At 38.8% G+C, this 26,902-nt stretch overlaps 1 protein-coding gene across 1 annotated transcript in view; it reads right to left on the bottom strand.

The window, feature by feature from the left end:
* Positions 1-1,408: 1,408 nt before the first annotated feature.
* Positions 1,409-26,902, bottom strand: part of ATOSA (atos homolog A) — a 45,619-nt gene continuing 20,125 nt past the window's right edge. The window contains exons 2-12 of the mRNA XM_051628164.1: positions 17,241-17,420; positions 16,124-16,331; positions 15,560-15,685; positions 13,458-15,309; positions 12,838-12,954; positions 11,814-11,893; positions 10,945-11,053; positions 9,957-10,115; positions 8,049-8,117; positions 6,999-7,198; positions 1,409-2,011 (exon numbers count right to left, since the gene is read on the bottom strand). Coding sequence (XP_051484124.1) covers positions 1,858-2,011; positions 6,999-7,198; positions 8,049-8,117; positions 9,957-10,115; positions 10,945-11,053; positions 11,814-11,893; positions 12,838-12,954; positions 13,458-15,309; positions 15,560-15,685; positions 16,124-16,331; positions 17,241-17,420 — 3,254 coding nt within the window. The 3' untranslated portion in view covers positions 1,409-1,857. The remainder of the gene's footprint in view (positions 2,012-6,998; positions 7,199-8,048; positions 8,118-9,956; positions 10,116-10,944; positions 11,054-11,813; positions 11,894-12,837; positions 12,955-13,457; positions 15,310-15,559; positions 15,686-16,123; positions 16,332-17,240; positions 17,421-26,902) is intronic.

Raw genomic sequence — 26,902 nt, 5'->3', positions numbered from 1 at the left:
CTACAATTGTGACTTTTCATTTCATTAGAAGTTTGTCCTTTCCTCGTCTGTTTTCATCCAGTGTGCAAGCAGATGTGCACCATGACACCAATAAGTACTTTAGGAGACATGTTGTTTGCTTATGACTCAATAGTAGCTAAAAAGAAATTAGGACACATTCTCACGATACTAGTTGAGATCCCAGCTCTGTACACAGTACAACTGCCATTGTAGTTGACTCTTCTGCTACCAAAAGACCTTTTCTCCATTTTACAGGGCACACAAAGCACTAGAAACTGCCAACAATCTCTTCCTGTACAGTTTTTCCCAAGCTGCTATAAAATAAATGCTACCTAGCCTTTGAAAGCCTAGTGCAACAGAGAGGAAAATACTGCTGAAGTGGGGAAGGGACTTGCCACTATCTGAGCTTTGCCCTTTTGCAGCAACAGTCATTTGAATATACAAGTTAGTTGATAAGTATCATCTGGAAAGTCTGGTCTCCCTTACTTTCCCTGGCAGACTTCCTGGAGATGTCACGATACACTGACTTCTCTCATTTAAGGGCAGTGCTGAATAAACAAGATGCACTTTTCATTCTCCATCTTCATCAGATAAACATGTCATACTCCTAAATATGAAGGTCCCCTTTGCTATTACTGACACTCTGCAAACAACCTAAAGGGGTATAAAGAAAAACACACAAGCCAAGGTAGGACAGCTGAGAAACTCCAAGATCTTCAACAAACATCACAAAGCTTCATTTTCATTATTAAATATATACCTCAAATGTAATCAAATGCTTCTAACTTTATTTCTCTCAGTTACACAGTTTAACACTTAGCATAAACTGTTTATCTGACTGTGTGTTTTTTTAGGAATACACATAAGTATTGGAAAATATTTATATGCCCAATGTAGCATTTCTAGTAAAACTTCCTATGGCCACCTAGTGGCCTAAATGGAACTGACCTGTTAAAAATATTTAGGATTACATTAAGATCCTCCTTATCTGAAAATAAAACAAGAAGTACAAGTTTCATAGCTTTTGCATATATTTAAGATATAAATACTAATTTGTTTGCACAGTACATCCTTGAAAACAATCTGAGAAATCAAATGGGGAAGGGTATGAATTTTACGTGAGAAAAACTAATAAAAGAATGAAAAATTAAAGAGGCCTTTAAGGAAAGAAAGAAATTGAGGGCACAAAATATGGACTGAACCAATGAACTGAATGCAGAAGTAAACAAACAATCTGCACTATGGTCACAAGTGGTATTAAATCTATATGTGAGGAAAAAAAGGAAAAGGGTACCAGGAAAGAGAGAAAAAAAGCTGAATGTTTGCATAGTATGAAATGTTATGGAAAGTCACCTGTTGTCCTCATTTTCAATAACTTAAATGAATATCACTTAAAACATCACACAGATTAAAGACATCTGTATATATTTCAGATTTCAATATTAATGCCAAAAATACATAGTATGATTTTACATAGGATTTATGCTACATTAGAACACTAAAGACAAACATCACTTGAGTATTAAATGAAACATTAAATATTAAATAACTGAAAAATAAAATAAAAAGTGTAAACACTAAACTAACTTGGGAATTTGCTATTGCAACACATCCAATGCAGTGGTTTTAAACAGTACAAAAAGATTAGATTTAAGTATGTTTCCAGTCTACTTGGAATACACAAAGCTCATTCCAGAAACCTCTTAAAAACTGGTCCAGGATCATGTAAGAACCTTCTCTCTCTTGAGCGCTACTTCCATTCCTTTCCAGACTTAACTTTATACTGTCATCTCTACCAATCTTCGCTTGCAAGGAGTAATCAACAGTAAAACCAGTCCTTTAGTTTGCCATAGTTTGCTAGCATCTTGGTGAAAACTGAGGATTTGTTGGAGATTCAGTGTAAGATTTGAGTTCATATGCAGCGCCGCTATCAACTTCCATGGATTTCCGGGAGAATAGGAGCCTTACATCTCTGTGGAGGTAGATCTTTCCAGATTTAGAACTCTGGAACCTGAAAAGATAGAAACATCTGTATTACCTGAACCAAAATATTAATCTTTAGGTATTATTGAATTAAATGCATTCCCTTAAGTGATTAAGGCAAAAAACCATTCAAACATACAAAATTAGTCAGTTAAAATGAAAGAAAAAATGACTTAACATATACTTTCCTTTAGCATTTAAAGGTTCTGTTCCTAACCAGCAGTATAGTGCACAGCTCTGAAAGGAGCATGGCAGAGCTGAAATTGACATTGCAATTATGCACACTGAAGATAAAAGTTCTCAGCAACCTAGAGAGGCAGAAAGTGCTCTTCAGTGAGCACTCCTGACAATGCCATTGGGTGGCCTCAGCACACCCAAAAGGGAAGACCCACATAGCAACAAAGGCATATATACATATCAAATCTGTACTAGCTATCAGACAGATTTCATTGCACTGTGAATGCACCAGCAGGAAATTTACTGCTGCTTTATCCCACACACCAAATCTAAGTCAACTCAAGCAGCAGTAGGTACAGGGATCTCAGCAGGCAGACCAAGTTTTTCTCAGGGAATACAGAGCTATTTCAAAGACAGTATAGTTCACTGGCCCCATCACCAAAGTAAACAGCAGCCAATTCCTGGGCCCATTTATCTATTATGCTGAGGCTAGGCAACCTAATTCAGGTCCTCCAAACCTGCCAGGAATGTGCCAGTTCTACTTCCCCTGAGATTTAACAATTATATATAGAGAGACAAGATCTGTATTTTAGAGAACTGTATTCTACAGCCTTCATCTGGCAGAACTCCTTAATTCCCTTCTCTCAATCAGGAAAGGCAGGAGATCTTAAGGAGCATTTTTCATGGCAACTGAGCTTAATGCCACTATCACTATAGCCAGAGTAAGGGAGAAAAGGTTTTGCTACTGTAAAAAATAGAAAGAGAAAAGCTATTGCTTTCGTTATGACAAAATGATACCATTAGTAACTCTGAGAGAGCAGTGCACACCATTATCACACATACTATGATTTGCAGATTTTTAACAAGTGTTTACTCATTGACCCTGTTGAGGCAAAAGTAGTTTCTCTAGAATAAATCTAGTCATTATCAGACTGATATTTGAAGAGGCAGGAGACCGATAAGTACAGAAGATCCTGTCTGGGGCAGGCAGGCTGTAGAAATGTTTCATTTGGAAGAGTAATGCAGAATAGCCTGTAGTCACCCCCACAGCCAGACAAAGGAAATTTCTGCTTTCCTAGATTGAGCTGTCAAGGGCATTACATGTGGCAGGGTCCAGCAGAACACTCCCCCTGGCTCCCACAGCACTCCCATCCATCACCATTTATCCGCACGGTGCTGTCAGTGTGACAGCCCCATACCTGGTGGGCAAAGGGCAGAAGATTCTATCCTAAGAGATGACTCTGCATGAGAGCACAAGAAGGAAGACTGAAAGAGGGGAGGGACAAACTGAACACCATAAACAGTTATTTCAGCATCTAGCTCATAAGATATTTTAAAATGAAACATTTTCTTGAAAGATCTTTTGCAGCAAAAGCATTATGGAAATTAATTCATATAAAACAGATAGATCTAATTATCAAAGCACCACCATAAAGTATAGCTCAATTCCCATTTTACACATGGATCTATCAGGAAATAATTAGCAAGGTCTACTTTTTATCTTTTCAAGCTTATTATTTTCTATTAGTGAGAAACCTGCAAGACTCACTTTGCCCAGTAAATAGCAAATCCCTGTAACATGGCTTTTCTGAGCATGACATTTCACAAAGACTGAAAGAGGATGAATGGGAGACAGCAACAGAGCTTAGGGAATCATTCTCATGTCCTCATCTCTGGTTCCATCACTTAATTTTTTCCTTTGAGAAATGTTTGTTGTAGTAATTGGGATCTAGAAATGTTGCTTTTCACACAAGCAAATATGTTGGAATAAAGAGGAAACAAGCATTACATAGACCCTTGTGGGGTGGTGATGGGACTGGCACCAGAGCTGTGGCAGCTCCAGCAGTTCTGTGTAAAGGAATTAAGAAAAACACAGGGGTCTCTAACAGATGGTGTCCTAGGAACAGTATCAATAGACATAGACAGGAAAGCTTAAACACACAGATGAGCTAGAAAGTCTGGCAGAGGAAAGAAAGTGGTAAATATTACTTAAGAAACTACAACTTTTTTTTTTTAAAGTTCCTCAACACCTTGAGGAATCACTACTTTTAACAAGTTTCAAGCTTAGCCTTCAGTAACAACCCCTGTTCAGCAACACAACAATTATGCTCCATGTGATTAAAAGAGGCAACATGTCAGTAACTAAAGCTGTTGAACAAGCTTTGAAATCTAGAAGACTGCTGAGCTATGTGAAAGTTAACTGTTTCATTGCCTTTTATAGGCAGAATGTAGCCTAGAAACTAATGGGTTTCACCCTCCCAGCTCTGGGCAGAAAGGAGGCATGAGCAGAGCTGGACTCACAGCTCTCATGCTCATGTAGGTTTAATTACAAAGCAAAAATCATTGCTTCACACACAACAAGGAGCTCATCCCCAAAGCATCTTCAAGAAAGAAGAAATTGCAGATGCAATTCTTGATTTTCTTATAGTGAATAAAGCTCTGTTGGCCATGCAAGCTACGCTTGGTATCTGTAGCTGTGGGTACAAATTCAGTCTAATGGCAGCATCTCAAGCATACAAAACTGCACGTTGAAACTGTGTACACAGTAAATCTGACACTTTAAAGGTGCTGTAGAAAATCTGGCTGCCAATGTTAAGTTCCAGACCTAGGCCAGCATTTTTGTTGAATTACCACTTGAAAAGAAGCTTTCATAATGTGCCTGCTGACAACTGTGATTAAGGCCTCGCAAGCAGATGCGACCACAATGCAGCTCACTGGTGGTGACTTCATTTGTTTTTTGAGCAAAATTTCAACGTGTAAGCTTAAGATGCTTGTTTTCAACAACTACTGCAACTAAAATCAAAAGGCTGTTTTAAACCACCTTTAGTGAAAAAAAAAGAAAAATCCTGATATCCTAAATGTTTTAGGTCCGTGTATCTTTTCAGTAAAGCGGGTTTGAGGAAATGGTTTTAAAACTTCTTCTTTAGAAGCAACTTATATATTAATTAATATAGTACTAAGACATTTAAGTTCTCCTAACTAAAATCCATCTTTAGTAAAGGCAGATTCTAGATTGACAACTGAGTCTTTTTTTAAATATTAAGTACTCTGTATAATAAACCACAAGAAAGGCCAACATAAACTACTGTAATATTTGAAGGAGTTTTGCAGTTCTTCCATCATGTGAAAGGACCCACTCACTGTTTGGGTTCATCTCCAAAGCAAAAAACTTCTGGCATCCTCTGCATGTATTCACCTTCCAAAGTAAGCAGCCTAGCATTGTAATTATCTGTTTGTTTTTCCAGACAGAAATGGATATATTTCCAATTTTGCATTATAAATCCATGAGTTGATCCCTGCCAGAGGTCTGAAAGTTGAGCTAAATTGTACAGGTATTTCAAAACTAGAATTATCAGAACTGCTACATTTGTGTCTCTCAGCAGGTACCAGAAATAGGAAGCTCATGAAAGAAGACTTCTAGCTATACAAGACAACAGAGAAGGAAGCAGATTTGCCTTCAGACAGAAGCAATTATTTGGTCTGTTTACAACAAATTTACAAACTATATTAAAGCAGAAACTGAAAATGGACACAAGTCTACTGCTCTTCATGCCTGTACACCAGACCCAGTTGGCCACAGGTTTTTGCACACCTCTGCAGCTGATGCCTATCCCCTGTTCCCCTGCATCAGTTAGATCAACACTCCAAGTGACGAGAGCCTTTTATTTGAGCTACACACCCTTCTTCACAATTTACCCCAGAAGAAGAGTTTTAGAAGGTGGTTAAGTTAGACATAGCAAGTTAGTGTGGCTTGAAAGGATGAATTTCAATGCAGGCTAAAATTCAGAATGAAAACACAGTTGAACAGCCTCATCATGATGCTATTTTCACACTCCACTAAACGAACACACATTTTTTATGACTGACAACTTTCATTTAATGGGAAAGCTTGGCCTGGAATCACTGCCCTAGACAAAGTTGTGTTTCAAAAGTCTGCTAGGTAGAAATCAATGGCAATAGGGAAAATAACATGTACCAGAACTAATTCTACAACAATTAGAGGAGTAAGAGATTGGATTTTCTTCTGTTTTCTCACTTCAGGATGTCGGCCGCCATCAGGTTTCCCAGGGCTGCAATGAAAGCCCTGGGTCTGCACACACATGGCTTGTTTACTATAATGATGCAGGCAAAAGTCTGCAAACTGCAGGACAGAATATATCCATCATTCACCCTCTTTTCAAACTGCAGTCTCAAGAACATCATGAAAGCAGCAGCATAGTATCTGGTTTCAGGCAGTGCTTTATAGATCATTTAAGGAAGATTGTGTGACTGCTTTATAGTGCAGGCATTATCAGTGCTATTGCATCATCAAACAGGTATCTACATTTTACCACTAAACACTATTTCTAGGAGCAACTCAATGCTTTTCACATTACCAGCTATTCTAGTGAAGAAGCATGTGTGTAGGATACTGGGCACCTTCTCTACACTGATCCTTAATTTTGGCTTTTGCTCATGTTACATTCACTCCGTTTCCTGTAAGCTCAAAAAACTACATTGATCCAGCCACAACTAAACCTCTCTTGCTAAGAATTAAGCTTTACAAGGCTATACAAAATACTTCAATGCCAAGAAAGGGACCTTTGTTTCTCCCAAGCAGAATCCAAATTATTTATTAGCTCCTCTTCCCCTACTGTCTAGCTTAAAGACCAAGTCAAAAGCATTGCATTTTATTTTTTTTTTAATAAATCTCTATACAGCAAGGCTGGCTGGGAAAGAAATCATGAGGTACATTTTGGCAGGTACTTGGGTTTTGTGGTTTTGTTTGCTTGATTTTGAGTTGGCTTTTGTTTTGTTGAGATTTGGTTTAGTGTTTTTTTTAACTTGGAGGAGCTTACCTCAGATGTATGAGGTAGCGTAACAGCCTTTCTTCAGTCTGGTGACTGTTTTCTTTATTGACAGTTCTCTTGATTTCTCGTCTCACAGGAACTGAAAAAGTTCTTTGCCGCAGGAATGTTTGATGATTAGCTGGCATTTCTCTCAAGTCATAGATCACCACAAACATCTTCACCACAGTTTTGTTAGGGTTAAATAAGGTCTGAAAAGAAAAACAGTTCAATGCAGTACTCTTATTTTAAATTTGTCATCTCTAAAAATAAAAACAAAACCGAACTCCACCTGCCAAAATAGCCACCATCCTCTATGCACTTTGTTCTGCTGCTATGCAGAAATCTGTGTCTAAAAATATTGTGCAGCTTTTTTGTTTTTTGACACTGCAGCTGCTAGCAATTCCTATTTTCAAATATAACACTAAACACAACCTAATTTGAATGAAGCACTAGTATACGACCACTAGTACTTGGCTAATCTGCATTTCATTTTTCTTATTTTTCCAGTCAGCTTTTTGTCTACACTTCTTTCTAGACACAATATGCTCACAGGAAGCACAGTGGTGGCCTCCATTTTTAAAACTGAAATCATCAGTGTGTTATCCTGCACTGGGCTCCTAAAAGAAAGAAGCAAATCATTGGTTCTAAGCAATGACTGTGTTTACTTTCTGATTTTATTAGAAAAATAAGTGGTGTTAAAATGTTGCAAAATTTAGATACAACTGAGTATTTAATCTTAATCCCTTCAGAAGGATTTAACAATTGGGCCTGTGTCCTAATTACTTGTCCATTACTACTTCAAAGCCACTGTGTTCCCAGCTATTCTGAATCTTCAGTTAACTGATTTTAAGTCTCTTCACAGCACAGATGGGCTCAAAGGTTGGGAGTCTTTTTTGTCTCACAAATTACAGACAGATTGCTACTTCGAATAACTCCATTACCTACAGAGATGCACATTTCCACTGCTAACTTCATGCTCATCTGCAATAAACTCATCTCCTCTGCATGACTTTCTTGGTATTAGTGGTTTCAAGGCACCCATATCTGCTGAGTACGTACCACTTGTATTGTTCCTGAAGGCGGTACCCGATAACCCCTTTTACCAAGGGACTCTAAAGTAATTACACCCTAGGAAAAAAAAAAAGACATTTAGTTTAAAGGGAGAGACATAAACAAATCAAAATGTTCCATTCACCTAACTGTATTTATTCAAAAAGCAATCAGTAATGTATAAAAACTAAAAATAGAAAAGGCAATGCATTATTTAAGATGCAGTCAAAAAGCAGCAGTAAGGGTCTGACATACTTCTGCAGATCTTCAAAAGCTGTGCAATAAGGAGTATGTTCTCCTTTGGAAACAAGAGCCAAGTTTCCAGATCTTCAAACTAGCAATCAGGAAACTATGGCAAAATAGAGCTTAATTTTCAAAACAGCCTGTAAGTTAAAATGGAAGATTTGTCACCTCCTGTCCATGTTTCTAGCACATACAATTGCACCAATAGTAGTCCAAATCTCACCAAACTTATTTCTGCTTTTCAAAGGCAGCAACTGCACTTATTCTTCCATTCTAAACCAAACTTCAGCTACAATAACATCTGCCTTTATACCAGCTGTGACGTACAGAGCACCTGAGTGTCCCACACGGTGCTGTGACACTGCTGAGACCACCCTCAGGGTCCTGCCTTAGAGCAAATGCTTGATTAACCTGCAGTGCACAACTGATCTACCCCACTGGACTTAAAAAACCCCACCCAAACAACAACAACAACAAAAGACCCCAAAGCAGAGACACTAGCTATACAAACAATGTTTCTGATGATAGAGACACTATACAATGTTGTATTAATCCTGAGAGACTCTGCCATAATAGCATGTTTAGAGCATGTGGAAAAGCTTGAAACAATGAAACGCAGCTAGGAAAATAAGCAATGTTACTTTAACTGTTTGAGGAACATTCAAATCCCTTCACCTCCAGGAAAACCACATGAAATCATCTAGAAAGATGAAAGCAAAACAACAAATACTTCTTTGCAGTTGTTGAGAAGACATGTAAGTTTGAACTAAACTTATCACTCAAACTTCACTTTCACACTCATTTAATTTCTTGAATACTTTAAAAAACAGAACATTAGAAATATGAAAAGTGCTATGAATTTAAAATCTAAATATTGGGATAATCAGCTGTTCAGTGCACCACTTGCAAGTTTAAACAGACTGTTTACCACATTTTAGACAGACATACACATATGAAAACCTCTAAAAATCAAATCTGTCACCCAGGTAACTCTGAGGCAAATCTAGCATTCTGATTCAATGCCAGCATACTGGGTATCTTTGGGGTTTTACAGGGAAGCACTTTCAGACTCCCCAAACCTCATGCTGTCATTGTAGAAACACAGAGCAGAATTAGCACATGGATACTGAGAACACAAATGCTAGGTTGGTGCAAACATCAGCAGACCATGCAGCTTCTGAGAGCACCACAGGTCATGCCAGCTCAGACAGCATTTGCTTTAAAAGAGAAGGCTGAATAACTTCTGAGCGTAAGGTCTCCACTGGCAATTGTACCTTGGCCAGCACCTAAGCCACTTGCTGGCAGAGTGGTTAGTTGCCCAGGACACCAGCTTGTTGGGACAACAAAATGGATCCCATTAAGTCCAGTAATTGCCTCACTGCCTATTTTAAGTTAGATGGTTAAAAAGTTAGATGGATGGTAGGGGTTGATCACTCTACTGTGGAGGGAAAGAAATACATTCAATATCCAAGATGAGAGCAGTTGGACAGTGGGGCACTTGCACCAAGAAAAGCACTAGTTAGGGAAAGGAACAGGGACAGGAGAACTACATAAACTGCTGAAAATAACCCAAGTCCCTACAAATCCCCATTTCCTGAACTCTCTACTTACCAAGCTCTCTTTCTTCACATCCACCTATCAGAAATTACTTGAAATCAATCCATCCACACTTACCATGTAAGGAGAGGGTGCGTTGTCATCTGAAACGCTGTAGAATGACACTTCAACTGGCAGAGTCATGTGTGTGGGACAAAAAACTCCACTTGCTCCCACTTCTGCTGTGAAACCCTCCACGACGCCGAGCGGGTCTAAGCGAAAATTCAGGACAGACTCCTGAAAAAAAAAAAACTGTTTAGGCTGGGAATGCCCCAAATTACACATGGCAAAATGAAGCAGCAAACAAGGAAACAAGTTTACGTAAGAACTTGGGCCTTTCATAAGGTGACCTGCTAAAAATCAACACTGAGGCACAAAAATTCCAATGAACAACAGAATGTTCTGGAAGATGACAGTGGTTTAAGAGAAAGCATCATCCAAATCCAGCCTTCATCCTACTGAAACTGGTGCAAAAGCCCCAAGAGAATTTTACTGCTTCAGGACCTATGCATTATTTTCCTTGATATATAGTATTTGAAAAATATAATAGCATCTGTAACTTTCCCCATGATATTCACTCTATATTTCACAAATATGGAGTATGATTCAACTTGATAATGCACTAGCTATTAGTTGTTGATATTTGATACACTACATGAAGTGAAAAGCTGGAGGCTACACTTCAAATATGTTGTTTACTACACTGATTTAACCCAGCTTTTGTGATATATTAAGCAGAGTAAAAATGTAAATCCTTTTTTCTAGGTATATAAACACGAAAAATTACAGATTGTTAAGTCTCATTTAAGTTAACAGAACACCTCCTAACTCGACCATAGTAGGAAATAAAAGTTAAGCAACTCATTGTAACTGAATCTCTAAGACAGAAGGTATTTGGGGTGTGAAATACGTGCCTTTACAGCTGGAAATTAAAGTACATTTTATTCAATTTAATTACGAGCTTTTATATTGTAATTAGGCTGGAATTATTCACAGTAATGCAAATTTAAAAGCAGTACAGAGGAATACTAAAAAACCCACAGGAATTCAAAAGAATATGCAATACCTCAAAGTTTCCCAGAAGGCTAAGACTTGTTACTGGTGGAGCACTAGAACTTAGAAATGGTTTCCCATGGCTCTCTGGATCACTGTCTCTGTTTATATATTGTTGTGGGCTATTAAAAAAAAAGACAGAATAAATACAAAGGATAAGCACATTTGCTTTTGTCTTCTGGGTATAAACAGAAAGAATAATTTACTTACTACACTACAAAACGTTCTCCTAAAGAAGCAACAGTTGAATGTTGCCTGTTAATACTTTAGCAAAACATTTCCTAGTTAACTGAAAAAACACTGTCCAAGTTTTACATTACAAGGGATAAAGACAATAAAAATTTAGGTTGTACATTAACCACACCAGCAGGAACCAAAGCATCAGATTATTTTCTCTCGTATGCAGATATTTTTTCTCATATCCTGAAGTTTCCAACATCAAGCTACCATACTAAAAGTTGTTTATGTTACACATATTAATGTATAAAAGGTCATGGTCGGTCCCTTTTAAAAGCTAAGTTCTCTGAACAAGCTAAGGCAAAATGTTTAACCCTTTCAACACTAAGAACAAAACATAACACAAAAATAACACTATCAATTACTATCTTCTCTGCTTCAAAATTCAAGCATAACTTAGAGCATACCCACCCCTGCATGGGACAGAGCTCATGCTGGCAGCAGCTCTTGTGCTATGGTTATGTTCCAGAGCCGTGATAACCTGGAGACCCCTGAGGCAGCTTGGCTGCCAAGGTTTATTTCAAAATAAGGATTATTTTGAGAGGCACCTATCTTTCCTTGCTAACATGCTTTGTTTTTGTGTACAGGTATGTATATCCATTATGGCTCCCTAAAAATGTGCAGTTTCTGACAAATAAAACATACCTTCTTGCAGACAGACATTTCAGCTGCAGCAGAGATGAATCCAGATCAAAGCACCCAGACTGTGTTTTCCTTTGAGGAACCTCAAAGGAAAGAAGATGCTAATATGAAAACTGTACCTCTAATAAGGACAATTTTGCCAAGTAAGCACAAGTTCGCCAGTAATTTTCATGACATTACAAAAATATAAAAACAGAGCAGAAGAGAATAATTCATATATATTCTAAACTTAGTGAAGAAAATTCTAGAATTATTAATGACAAGACTAAATTCTGATTAACAGGAAGTACTTAAAGACTGATTCAGGAGACTGACATCTCTTTGGAATGGTACAGAACATTAGTAATAAACAGGCTGTAACAATTTCCATCCAAGTTCCTTGAAAATAAAACAGCCTCTACGAGCACTGAAGAATAAAACATCATGTGCTGATTACAGGACATCACTTCAGTGGCATCAACTGGGACTGCCTTTTTCTTTAGAACTCCCTACAGCCTGAGAATTGCAGCACTTCCCAAATGTCTTCGTCTTATCACAGCAACTTTGTACTATTTAGTCATTCAGTGACACCTCTGACTGCTGGAGAATATAAGGTACAAACTGCTCACAGAAACAAAAACTTTGGAGTAACAAGCAATCAGGTATTAATAACTTGCACAATAACTCTGAAATGACAAAATATGTTGGCTTACACTTAAAACACTAATCTTCAAAATGCTTTCTTTGTGCTCTAAATTAGCACCAAAGCAATTTTTTCTGTAGAATTTTCTAATGTCATCTTACGTTAATCTTGCTAGGATCTCATCAACTAACACTTCAACATTTTCTTTTCCAGGATTACTGTTCAACTTCCTGAGTGTTAACTCACAAATTTTCACTAGCAAGAGTATTCACTGTGACACTAAAAGCAAACACACTCACTTCACCTAGGTAATTCACCAAATTTTGTATTGTACACAGACACTGAAATAACAAAATACGTCCTTTCTCATTTAAAAGTTAAGTTACAATTTCAACAATAACTTACAGGACTTGAAAGCAGAGGCAATCCAGTTCTGGGATGAAAAGCCTTGGTTGAAGTTCCATCCAGAGATCGAAAATTATGTTTCCGCCATGTATTGGTGTGTTTTAGAGACGGTGCTTTCTGTCAGCAAAACAAATTTACTCTAGATATCACGGGATATTTTAAATGGCCTACCATGGTAATACTCTGCTTTTGCTGCAACTGAGAAGACCTCCGAAGCAGGTGGATCTGCATCACACTAGCATATGATGAAATATTCAGTATGAATTCCCCTTGACTCAATCTACAATCACACAAACTGCTCACTAAAGTTCACATACCATAGTCAGACACTGCTATATTTACAAAAAGACAAGATGCCTCACTGCCTTTGGAAATTGTTGTTCATAATGCCATGAGACAAATAAGACAATGTTCTTCTCAATGTTAAACTTATGAATAAGAAGGTATGGAGGAGGCACTACCAGTCAAATGTTACTTCAGGCCACCAAGAAGACAATAGGATCATGCTGCTTCCTATGAAGTCAGACTTAAATCCCTCTTCATACTGGTCGTTAGCAGATACAGGGTACAAGCTGACTAAGAGCAGCTATAGGAATTGGTCTTTTCCTCCATGCATTTACCTGCACATCTGTGTTCTTTGGCCGCTCAGACTTAACCCCACCATCTTCTGTAGGTTTCTTCTGAGAAGTGCTTTGGAAATCGAGGCCTACTGGGTCTTCGTTCTCATCATGTGCAGTTTTTGTTTTATCTTGTTTGTTTTTGTTTTTGAAACTGTCAAGATCTTTATTTAAATAATTTTCAATACTAATAAGCTGAGTATTTTGTTCATAAATATTTGCGTTTTTTGAGTCTTTGTCTAAACACTTGAGCTCATTTCTGTGCAAAGAGTCAGATAGTTGCATCACAGTTGCTTTTTTTGTACCGTCAAGTATTCTGCATTTATCTATCTGTAAATTGTTAAGACTGCCCGTGCCATTGTTCTCACTAACAACTGTTCTTCCTTTAAGTAAATTTGTGCAAAGCTGTTCATCAACACTGCTGAAATTTGAACACTGTTTAATTCTATTGGCTATCTGGTCTTTCTGTGCATAACCAGAGTGCAAAGTTTCCAATTTATCTGGCAATTCAGATTTATTTTCTTTAATACATGATGATGATGTGTGAGTGTTAGCAAACGCATGAGAAGTTTTATTTGAAGTCTGATGAAATGCATTTCGGACAGCTTCACTGGGTTTTGCTAAAATCAGTTTTCTTCTCGCTTGGAGTTTCAGAGAAGCCTTTGATTCTCCATCAACTCTAGAAGGACTGATAGGAGTATCAGGTGTCTTCACCCTTGATTTACTGCTATCTTCTAATAAATTAAAATCCGATTTAGCAAAAGAAACAGGAGATTGTTCCTTGCCTTTCTTCAGCAAATTTTCATCTTCATACGTACTTCGGAAAATTTTTGAATTAGCTGGGTTAGTCTCCTGCACTTTGAATGGACGTCCAGTAACATGGGAAGTAGCTGGATCACAATGAATCAAGTGTTGGGCAATTCTTGCTATCACCTCCTGCCGCTCCTGGAGCAGAGAGTCGATCAGGGGATTACTCTCTCCTGTTAACTGACGGCCACAGTGGTTCACTGGAACACGGGCATCAAGCAGTGGGACCTCTGGTATTGCTCTAGTTTTGCCTTCACCCCCCTCTACTTGTACTGCATTGTCTAAGCTGGCAATAGAAAGAGAGGAGGTTTCCTTGCCTTTCCTTGGCAAGCTTTCATCTTCGTAAGCGCTCCGAAAAGCTTTCGGGGTGGCTGAGCCATTTTCATGCTTGTTGAACGGACGTCCAGGAACAACTGGAGAAGTAGCTGGATCACAGTGAATCAAGTGCTGAGCAATCCTTGCAATGACTTCCTGTCGCTCTTGAAGCAAAGAGCCTATCAAAGGATTGGTTTCTCCTGTGGGCTGATGAGAGCAATGACTGTTCGAAACACGGGAATCAACAAGAGAAAAGGATTTAAAAGTTCTGACAGGTGTTTCATGGGGCTGTGTCTTGCTGTCTGCTGTAGCGTTATAGCACTGAACTTTAGACGGCGATGCCCCCAGGTCAGATCCAAGGCCAGTAGATGGATAAAGTTTTAAATTTCTGATAGATGTAGTAAATTCTGGTGTCTTTTTTCCATTAAGTAGGCCTTCAGGTGTCATTGTCCATGTCTGTTTCCCACAGAAGCGCTGCGGACTGGCGGTGCTGCATTGCTGTGCCGCGCTGGGATCGCTGTGCTGATGGAACTTCCGCTCTTGCATCCGCTTCTCGTAAAAGCTCAGGTTGGTGTGAATACTGCAGGTCAAAACTGGGTAGTTCGACTGTCTGGGCAAGGACTGGACGCTGACTCTCAAGGCCACGTTGTGAGAAACATTAGGAACAGGAAAGACATGCTCAGTTGGTGTCTGGGAAAACGTCCATTGCAAGTCCACATCTGCAGCGCTCACCCTGGAACAACACAGGAAATATCTAAGTGAGGAATCTTTAGTTACCTACTTGGTAACAGATGTCTGAGAAAAAGCACTAGAGACATCAGCAACTGCTGTACTTTACAAAGTATAAAAATCCTATACGAGTGCCAAAGCACTGGGCCAACAACGTGGCACCTTCTGAAAGCAAACAAGAGGGAAGAATGGTTTCGAGACAAGTTGCAACAACCTGCAAATGGGAAAGGAGGTGTCCTCCACCCCAGACGTACCTGTACAGAATGTTCCGGGGAACAGCACCATGTGAAACGCTCAGCCACGCACTCAGCTGAGAGAAGAAAACAAAAGAGCGAACAGCCAAGAGAAGGGTCTTCTCTTCAATAAATCGATCTCCGCTCCTAAAACGTATTAAGCAAAACACAAGGATGTTGGAAAGAATATACACGGACAACTATCAGAGCTAGAACATTTTCAGATCTTCATTCTGAAAGTAAAATACAGCTGAATCAAGAAAACAGTTAAACTCCTCAAACATCTTGAAGATTATGGAGTCAGATTTGGTTTGTTCCACATACTAACTTAAACAATTTAACACAACAAATAATGTATAAAAATTACCATTTTCAGCTAGAAACATTTCATACTCTGAATTGCACAGTGTGCAATGGCCTACTGTGTCTGAGTATAGGAAGACTAAGATTGGAATATACTTCACTGGCAAATAGTGGTTTTCTTAGATGGATAAAGGCCAGTTCAAAACCACTAACTGATTACTTTAAGGAGTTTAATATGACAAGATTCTTGCAACTACGAGCTAATCCTAATATCCAACTTACTGTCGAGGAACTGGCTCCAAAATCCACCTTTCTAACAGCAATGCATCTTGTTTGATTGCAGGATCATTTAAATCACTCCCCTCAGTGGTGGGACCTTCATCATTATAGCAACAGTCTGGAAGTAGCATCACTTCTACCATGATTGGAATATTGTTCTTCCACAGTAGCATAACCTCAGATCTGGTCTGCCTGGCTTGACGACACTGAGGTAAAGAAAAAAATGTCAATATATGCATGCCATAAAAATACTAGCCAGATTTAGAACTGCTTTAGAAACCTGTTCCAAAGTACTGGAAAAGGGTAAGGTTCAAATCCTGTAAACTAGGTCTCACCAAATCGGAGATAAGATTCCGGAGCTATTAAATGAAAAATACGTAACACATCCTTTATGGCTGCCATCTGAACAACTTCTGTAGAAAATTAAAAGAGCTAATAAAAATACATTTGCCCATTTGAACTTTGCTACCTTGTACTTCTCTATCCACAAGTCATCCCCTTGGATAGACACACTCAAGCAGTATCTTTATAAATTCTGTGTCTTGGAGCAGGCTACATTCAGCATGAAAAACAATTGAAATTTACAGAGCAATTAGGAACTTTTACTTGAGAGATGGGATGCTCCAACCTTACTCCCAAATCAGACTAGCTAGATTTGATGCGTTTCTGGTTTTTTGATCACTAACTTTTCAATAATACCTGGAAAAGCAAAACTAGGTAAGTCAGCCTACGTTTCCTCAAAAACAAACAAATAAACCCCCCCAAAAAAACCAACAACAACAAAAAATCACAACCAAAAAAAACACTCCAAAAAACCACCAGACCAAGAATGCTAAGTATAGGGCCTGCCATTTGTATAATAAAGACTCAAATACTCTGCATTCAGGTAGTCATGCAGAATTTCAGGTTCAAGGATAAAAGGCTTAATGATGTCTCATTTTAAGGACAGATCTATTATTAGTACCATACTGAATTACATACTCATTTAAACACAGGACTGACAGAAAGCAATTGGTATTCATGCTTAACTGTGACTCTACCATGGGGATCTTGGCTGACTTCAGTAATGGCAGCAAGGATGCAGGCCATGCAAAACGAAACAGGTGCCGTCGTACCTGAGCCAGTTTGTCGCTGCATTCATGCTTAGTTGTTGGTGGCTGACTGGACTGTGCTGGTGGGCAATGAAAGCCCTCTGTCCTGCCCTTGATCGAGTACTCTGGTGTTCGACCTTCAGTGATCAACAGGGCCAAGGAGACCAGGAACTCCTCAGCTTCATACTCAAAGTATTCATCCAAAGTATCTGTCATTTCAAAAAGACAACAAATAATTTCATCTCCTGTATAAGAAGCTTTCAGCTGTTAGCTGTCCCCACTGTTTGTTTCATTTACACTTAAAATGAGAGCTATGGGAAATGGATCTTTGCATCAGGCTGGCTGCACTCCCTAAAAGGCCCAAGTTACTGCACCACCACAAAACATCTTTTCACATCTCATAATGTTGTCACTACAAGTAGTCAAAATTAGAAATATTCTAAAGAAACCTTCATGTAGTAACTGGTCAATGCACCAGATTTCAGTGGTGCTGAGAAACAACTGTTTATTTTATGAACCACAGCTGGACTACAACATCTCTAGAAGAAAAAAAGTTTCCTGGGCTCCAGTGGGAGAAGTCTGATGGCTGAATTATTTGGCATCGTTAGCATCATGTGATAAAGAAGCCACAATACATCACAAAGTACATGAAAAATTAATAAGGAAAAAAAAGAAATATTTACTTCTGTTATAGAAAGTGGGACACAATGTTCTTCAAGTTTTTTATTTCAAGTCCCTCCTGTAAAGAGCAAGGTTTACTTCAGAGGTCCATTTTTAGTTACCATTAACACATAGGAAAGGTTCCCAAGGAACATAGAGAGTATTCATTGTTTTGTACCATGGTCATTGTTGAGTTGAGCAGAGAATTAAAACTCCAGAAGTCTCCATAGACAGAGCAGCAGCTGGCATTACTCTTCATGAATTACCCGACACACTCAATTCCCAGACGCAGGATGCACCAGTCTCTGATTTTATGGTATTTTGTAGAGCACCCTTCTCCTCCTCACAAGGACGTGACACGTCATTCAAACAGACTCAGGTACAACCAGATCATGTCATTCATGTTTGGAAATGCTTATGTTTCAAAATGATTTAGTTACTGAAGAGGTTACAGAACACTCTCTTTTCTGAGAAAGCATTAACTTCTAAGTCCATTTTAAGAGCAGCAAAGAAAAGCAGGTGGAGGCAAGGCTGCCAGCAGTTCTTTGCCTTTATTTTCATGCTTTAGGGGAACAGAAGTACATGACATTTTCACAATTTTAGCTGAAGTGTCCTTTGTCATCCACTAAAACAGAACTGCCACAGGGATAGAATTAATTCTATTCATGTTACGACTGCCATGCATAAAATATCTTTGCACTTGGAAAAAGTATCCAGAAGTCTTTTTTGTCTTCATTCCCTAATAGCAGAGCATTTAGCAAACACGGCGAGACAGACTTGAGAGATTCATACAAGGGAATGCATGAAACAAAAACCTCAATTAAATGTGCAATTACTTGCATATGCAAATTGCAAAGTGTGTAAAACTAGCTTTTGCATGTACATATTTCCCTAGTCCAGGCTTGTACTCCACAGACCCCAGGGCTTACAGCCCATTTTGAGGGATATACATAAGGTAAATAAGTGAAGTCAGCTCAGTGCTACAGAACTCAGCTCATTGCACAGGACTCCTCATCTATACTGACTCTCTCTTCCCCCTTTTTAAAGGGATGCACTTAAACAGCCTCTTTGGGTGGCAGGGACAGGCTATAGCCAGGACCCTATTCCCACCACGCACCCACCTCTGCCCATGGCACACATGGCCAGTGTGGTGCTCCTGGCCCACTCCATATGCCACATCCACACATATCTGAGAAGGTGCCACAACCAGCACAAGTCCTGTGGCTCCATCCTCCAGAGAGGAGCAGGGAAAGGGCTCTTCCCAAACAGCCTGCCCCTGCCCTGGGGAGCACCCAACCAGGAGGGGATCACAGGCCCCAGAAGAGCAGGGTGCTGCCAGAACAATTCATCTGCCCACTGCCTGCCCTCAGGCAGAAGAAAAGCCAAAGGGTAGAATTACCTTGGAGGACCCCATATGGCACGTTGAATCATCTGGCATGAGTTAAAATGGTCATTCATCTGATGGATGACAGAAAATTACTAAAATAGGGTGCGTGAAAGATTAAAGGAATGGTAAATAACAGAGAGGAAAAGACACCCAGGTAGTAATGAGTCACCTACAAAATGAGGCACTTGCAACTATTTTTTCAGCTGAAAGTCTGGTGAACAATAGGCAAGTCATACTTCAGGATGGGGAAATGGGATTTGGAAAGACTCTGAAAAGGCCTTGGGCATGACAGCTGACAAAAAACCCACAAATGCAGCATTTTCTTGCTGCTAACACAGGCATCGTGCTCATCTCTGCATGTCCAAAGGCCACAGTAACATTAGGAAAGCCCTAGCAGGAAGGATCACTACTGGAGTATTTTTCCAACCCTGACGTACAAGTTCCAAAAATCTGTAAAGTGTCCAGCAGGAGTGATATTAATCTAAACAAGAATTGTCTCATGCTTAGCAGACTAAAAAGAAGGGGAAATAACCCTTAAGAAAATGTGCAAGAGGAATTCTGTGTAGCTTAAATATGTAAAAACACCTATGGTTTTAAAGAAAAAAAAAAAAAAGAGCTTGATCAAGATCTGCACGTGCTTATGCAGACAGATTCTATCTCAAACACTTTCTTACTGTAACAGAAAGGAGCACAGTAAGATGTGATACCTGAAAACTTACACTAGGGAATTTTAAGTGGCAAGTAAAAGTAAAATAGACATGCCCTGTAATTAACATTAGCAGCCTGCTATGTGAAGCAATAGACCTTCTATTACTTGGCTTTCTTACTGAGAAAGAATCCATATTTGATCAAAAGCTTCTGGACTTGACACAAATAATCAGCTAACTCCTAGATAAATGCTACAGCCTGAGTGCTTGTACTGAACTGGTTAGATTCAGGTAAAAAGCCCACCCCCCTTTTTGCATTAAAAATACCTGATACCAAAGCTTATTTATATTGTATACTTAAAATGCTCAGTCTTTACAGATCTATATCACAAATTGACATTACAAGCAAGCCAGAGACAGCCTAAGCATGTTCAAATGCAAGATCTAGTAAATAGGCAAGACCTAGTGAATAAAGCAAGGTAAACAAATCTGAAACAATGATTACTCAAGATTCAGGTTACATACACAATGTTACTTTACATAAATAGGTAAAACTTTGAAGTTCAATTTGCAAACACTGCCTCTGTTCCTATACCAGCCCTATAATTTCAATAGCAACTGGATTCTTGCCTGGAGGATGGAAGAGGAGACCCAGCTAGCTAGAGACACACATTTGTATTGGCTGCAGATACAAAAACACAATGTTGTTTCAAAATAAAAACTGCATCTCTTTAATGGATGATAAACAGCAAGTATTGAACTAGAAAATGCTACTGTTCTCATAATAGCACTATAAAGAGAGAGAAAACACTTTACATTGCCAGTAATGTAACAAAACCATGTATTTTGTCTGGATTTTAAAAAACAAAAACAAAAAAAACCACACAAACATTTTAAAGTATGAATAGCAATGGATTTTGAGAAATACACTTTCCTACAAAGTTCACGTGGGGCATTAACTTTTTTTAGCTCCACTGGATTCCTCTAATTTTAGCAACTCCTGACAGTTTTCAGAAAGGAAAAAACCCTATAAATATTGAGAAGCCTAGTAATTGTTCCTGTACAACAGACACAGATGATGCAAGTTGATGTAATTCAGGACAAGGGTGGAAAGACATTTATAGAAACAGTAAACTCAGTGTTCAGTTAAAAAAGTCTTACTGTGTGTGCTGTAACTGTTTGCTTTTGTGTATGAATCAGCTCTGTTTAAGACACACATTATATACTGTGCATAGGATAACCTCAATCCTATAATCTGACTATACAAATACATTTATTATTCTGCTTCATCTCTAGCAACAGAACATGCAAGTATATGGCACAGAATGTGCATCCCAACATTGTCTGGGTTGGTTTTTTTGCCTTTAAAATAGTCAAGCTGACACAAGTACATAGGAATTAAAGTAACAAGGCACTACAGCTCTTTAATTAACACATTGAAACTCAATTTTATTGACCAGGTGGTCACAAGAGATAGCAGCAGATGTCAGACTACTGAGGGAACAAGAGAAAAACACAAATCTAGACTGAAGCTACTACACATAAAGCAAAACACACAATACTGGAGAACTGACACTTGAAGGCACACTATTTTGTCTTTGTCTCCTGCACATGCCAACCTCAACAAAGACTGATTTTCTGCATCTTTTGGAAAAGCCCATTTAACCAAAGATGTCATAAACAGAGTCTTCAAATCCTTTCCCTCCTGTTTACTACACACGTGCACAATCACTGGAGCACTGGAATAAAGAATAAGAACTCAGTCTCTCCAAAAATATTAAATTGGCTCACATCCTAAAACATCTATGGAAGTTGGGTATGTGGTACTAGTGACTCACAAATCCACTTAACTGTAACACAAGGACTCTCCTAAAACTTCAGTTAATCCAGTTGTGCCCAGCTGAGTCCTTTCCCAAGTACATCGTGCATGTGTGGACCAACTCCCTTCCCTTTCCTACTGCAGCATTTTCTTAGTAATTACAGAAGAAGTGTTCCTGAAATATGTCTAATAGCACTTAATCTATTTTCTAGGCTTAGACAGGAAACAAAGTCATTTGGTATAACGTAACTTGGCATGCTCCAGGGTTCACCAGAAGATCCATCTGCAAACCACTGCCCTGTCCTGCCCAGGGATAGCAAGGCTGTGAATGACCCCAGCAGAGTTCACCCAACCCTGTGCTCTCCTCCCATCATAACCAGGCAGTACTACAATTGTCGTCTCTCTCAGTCCACACTTGATTTATTGTCCTAGCACCTTTCATTCTGCACTGGACACCACAAATACGTAGCAAGCTTGTCCTATTCTGAGGAGAAGAGCTCATTTTGGTGAAGTGCCTTTCTTCAGAGAAAGACATATTTGTTCAAGTATCCACTAGTCCTGACCTCCAGAGACATGGAAGGCTACTTTCTTAGAGAATCCATGAAACAACTACTAATTACCCTTAAATATGCTCTATAGCAGTCCAGAACTTGCCTGGAAAATCTTTAGGCATCCATAATGGATTCTGAAGGCCAACAACTTAAAGTAACTAGATTTCTATTTAACTTCTTTGAAGCAGAACATGAAACAACATACAGAGTGCACGGTGTGTAGGTTGTTCACATTCCCAGCTAACGCAAGCCCTGCTCCTGCCCTACCCCAGCTCTTCAGCAGGCACCATGGCACAGTTGCCCCCTTCTGCTCTGCTCTCTGCGTCCTTCATGTGTTACAATTTTTTTGAAAGACTAAAAATATTGCTTAAGTATTTGGATCTTATTTTTCTTACTTTTGTACAGGCAAACCATAAGATGCTTCAGTCTAAGAGTCCTGTGGCAGGAGAGTCAGGTACACTGGAGAAAAAGCAGCTGCACTGTCAGTGTTCAGAACCCATCACCTCTTAGCAAAGGCATCACTCTGCATTGAAATAATTACAGCAAAAGCTCTCTGGCCCTTCCCCTAAACAGTCAGCTCTGATCAAGTTTTATTAACCCGCTATTCCAAGGAGCAGGTTAAAGGTAGTTCCGTATTTTAAGAGTAAGGCAGGGATTCAAGCAACTACTGTAAAGGAAATGAAACACAATGTAAACATTTGACTAACAGCTTCTCTTCTGGAATTAGAAACACCTACGGATGCTTTGGTTAACTAATTCCACATTGTGCTTCACTTCAAAAGAAAGTTGCCCTTGAACACCCCCAAATCCAGTTCTCTGAATGAGCAGTGGTGTTGTGCCTGCACATTACAAACCTGCAATTTTATCTGAAGCTGCACGCTTCAGAAGCCTTGCAATATTAAGAGTTTAAGTATAATTTAAGCTATCAAGAGTTAAAGTCATGAGATGGTCTACTTGCTTCAAAAAAAGCTGTTTGTTAGGTTTACTTAAATTCAATGGCAATGAACTGCTTACCTTATCTTAGGAATACTCTGTCTTAGATTCAAGACATGAAAACATAGCTCAAAACCATGAAAACATGAGGAGAGCAGCACATACCTCAACTTACTATTCCCATCTCCTTACTTTTTTCAGGGTACCAAACTGAACCACTACCTGATTATCAAAGCAGTTCAGCTGTAGGAAGAAAACAGCAGCATAGACTTTACATTAGGACTGACGCATACCTGCCATTCAAAGAAAACTGAATATAAGCTACCAAAAAAATGGCAGGGTCTGCTTGGTTTTGTGTAGGTGAATAGGAAGAAATTCATCTGCTTTTGTGCTGTTTTGGTAGTTTATAATTTACAACAACAAAACAAAAAACAAAGGACACCATCTTATAAGAGGGGACTTTTAAAAATCAAGACATAGCTACATGACGGCTGATGAAGTTACTCCAGAGTACCAGTCAGTGCCACCAGCTCCTCTCCAGACTGCAGTAACTCCCTGGAGTGTCTCTCACTGCCTCTCACAGCACCCAGAGCTGATCTTAAGGTAGCTTTACTATAAATGTTACCAAAAAGAGACTGGTCTTAAAACCAGGCTGGAAAAAACACACGTACAATTCACATTTTACTAAAACTTCTTTAGTTTCAAGCAGCTTAATGACTACAAAAATAAAATCCAGTTAAATTAATGTAAAGCTTAAATTTCCTGCAGTAATCTCAGAAACTACAGCTCTTTGGGAGTGTAAAATGCAGACTGTTAAACTGATCTGGGTGTTCCCATCTTGCTTCCTGCGTTTTGGCTGACATCCTATTTTGCCATCACCACACCGCTTACTGAGTCACTTTTCTTCCAACTGTAGATTTCTATTTTTACCTAAGCAACAACAGCTTAACCTGCTTCTTTTGATTTTTTTTGGCATCAAGCCAAATTCTAGATCCAGTATTTGCATTTTGATCTGGGAAACTGGTTTTATTTTCTCTTAACTGGACAAAAGAGAAGTAATACTTAAGAACAAATTATGTAAGCTGAATTGCTTCTTGCTCCACAAGGAAACAATAAATTCTGAAGTAGGTCAGGCTTTATATTTCATCGCCTGTATTGAGTAGAAGGAAAGCAATACCTGAAAACGTTAAGTTTGAGGCTCTTATCAAACCTCAGTTCACCAAAAGTTGCAAGTGAACTTGTATATTCTAAAATACAGTTGTTCCACTGTGTCCTGACATGTAAGTAAGTGCTAAAATGTCAACTGTAAGGCAGCAAGCATTTCAATGCTGCAATGTTTAGCATACAAGCCAGCTGGAGGAACAGAACATGTACTTTTTTGTGATCCCTAAACTTACTAGTCTACAGAACAGATTACAAAAGATGCTACTTGTACTAACATGCTATATCAGACAGGTACTGAAAGCAAAAAGGATTTGTCTCAGCTAATGCCCTTACTAAGCACACATCAATTTGTGTTTTCCTTTACATTACGGTTTCACATGTTGCTAAATGTGACTATACAAAGAAAACCTCTGAAGTTATACTCTAATGGAACAAACATGCCTATCAGGAACTGTAATCTGAGTTTTCCACTCATTCTTCTCTAGCTTTTTACATTTTCCCCTTGGTTAGCTGATGCTCTGCCTAAATTAGATTGTTAGAACAAACTGCACGTCTCAATAAACCTACCTGAACAAACAAAAAGAATCCAACAAACAACCTTAAAAACCTGACAAAGCAACAATTTCTAATTCTACGACTCAAAAGTTATTTTTCAGTTATTTCCATTAGGTCATAAAATAAAACAATTAGGAGAAAACACATCTTTGAACATAAGTATGTGGCACAAAGTATAGAATAGACATTCAGCTGTAAGCAGAAGAGAATAAAAGGTTTATATCAAGCCTTCACTCTCACCATCAATACTGTGATTTACCAGCCTTGTAAATATGTTGAGACAAATTTTGCAGAATTGTACTGAAAACAAGTTACTAAAATGCTCCTGTTTTAAATCCCATCCCAATTCCCAGAAGGAAGCAAGGGCAACATGGAGATCAGACATAGCTTCTCTGTCACTGCCACTAAAATGTGAAACTGCATCCAACATGCTCAGCTGGGGAGCTGAAGGAGCCATGTGTCACCATAGAAAACAGAGCATATTTAAGCTTACAGAACAGGCGAAAATTTCTTCCTAAGGTGTTTTCTGGAAAAACAATTAAGCACTTTTATATTAAAACACAGATTTTCCAATAAGAGATTTCTGGATATATATTCAGGGTTTGTTTTTTTTCATGCTTCCTTCACTGATGATGATGGTGATGAGTGCTTCACCTTTCAAAGCTTCCCCAGCCAAGGGAGATGTTTGGAGATGAAGATGATGATGGCTGATGACAATCTTCACCATATTGTTAGTCACAAATTCAGGACCCAGCCTAGCAGCAACTGCATGGCACGAACAGACTGAAGGCTTTCATCAACTACCTCAGCTTTGCTAGCCATAAATATCACAGTGCAATTGCTCCATAGCCACTGTTGCTTTCTTCTCAAAGGCAGCCCAACATGAATTAACAATGAAAAAGCACATGTACTTGGCTAAGCCTCATCTCTTTCTGAAGACATACCATCCATATGAGAGTTGCAGCAGTTGAGTACTGGGAGGTCTAGCTCCATTTCAAAGCCAAGGCATCCCTCCCATTAAACAGGTTAATGGCAGTTCTGCATTAAATTCCAGCTGTGACAGCATTTATATAATACATAAATAAAAATCCATGCCATAAATTTTATTTGAGGCCTTAAACACAATACAATTCAGGACGACAGACATAAGTTTCCTCTTTAAATTGTTTAACAACCTAGCTTGACAAAGATTCAACTATTTGCAGACTTCTGCAATATTTTATACAGAGGTTGATTTAAAGATGGAAAACAGTAATTTGTGTTAATAAATCACTCTCAGATGTTACTGTAAAACAACATGGGACTGTTTAAAAATCCTACAGTAGGTATTTCAATGCTTGAGAGCTGCCAAAGAGAGCAGTGCTCTACTTAAAACATGGCATGCTTGCATCTCGAGCTGAACAGATTTTTGCTAGAGTGTTACTCAGTTTATTCCTTTGTAGCTTATCACCCTCATGATATACACTATCACCCTCATGATATATACGAGTATCTTTGGGAACAGCATTCTTAGTGACGTAGGGTTACGCTTGCCAAAAAACATTGTTTAAAAAAAAAAAATTCCCCACTAAAATTTAATCTCTTTGGGGTATTTCATGCTTTATTTAATCATCTTAAATATCTATTGTGCTTAGAAACTTTGACAATATACCCTTGAGTGTTCTCATGCTTATTTCCCTGTTAATACTGATAAAGTAACACTTCTTTTATGAGGATGAATATAAAGTCACCTTCAGCTCTACAAGATTTTGAGTGAATTATTTGAAAGAGTCATTAAGGGCCTTAACAAAGCTATAATGGGAGCACACAAAACTCCTGCTGGGGAAGGCTCTGTCCTGTGAGCACAGGTCCCACTTTGGGTTACAATCACCAGGCACAAACTGTTATTCTGCTTCCCCAAGATCATTGCAAGAAACAGAACAGTTACATCATGTGCCATTTGCTTCAGACCACAATCAGACCTTTTGAAAACAAA

Source organism: Apus apus, chromosome 10, assembly GCF_020740795.1.
Source record: "Apus apus isolate bApuApu2 chromosome 10, bApuApu2.pri.cur, whole genome shotgun sequence".
NCBI lineage: Eukaryota > Metazoa > Chordata > Aves > Apodiformes > Apodidae > Apus > Apus apus.
Note: the sequence above shows the minus strand (reverse complement) of the source record. Positions and strands in the feature narration are given on the sequence as shown.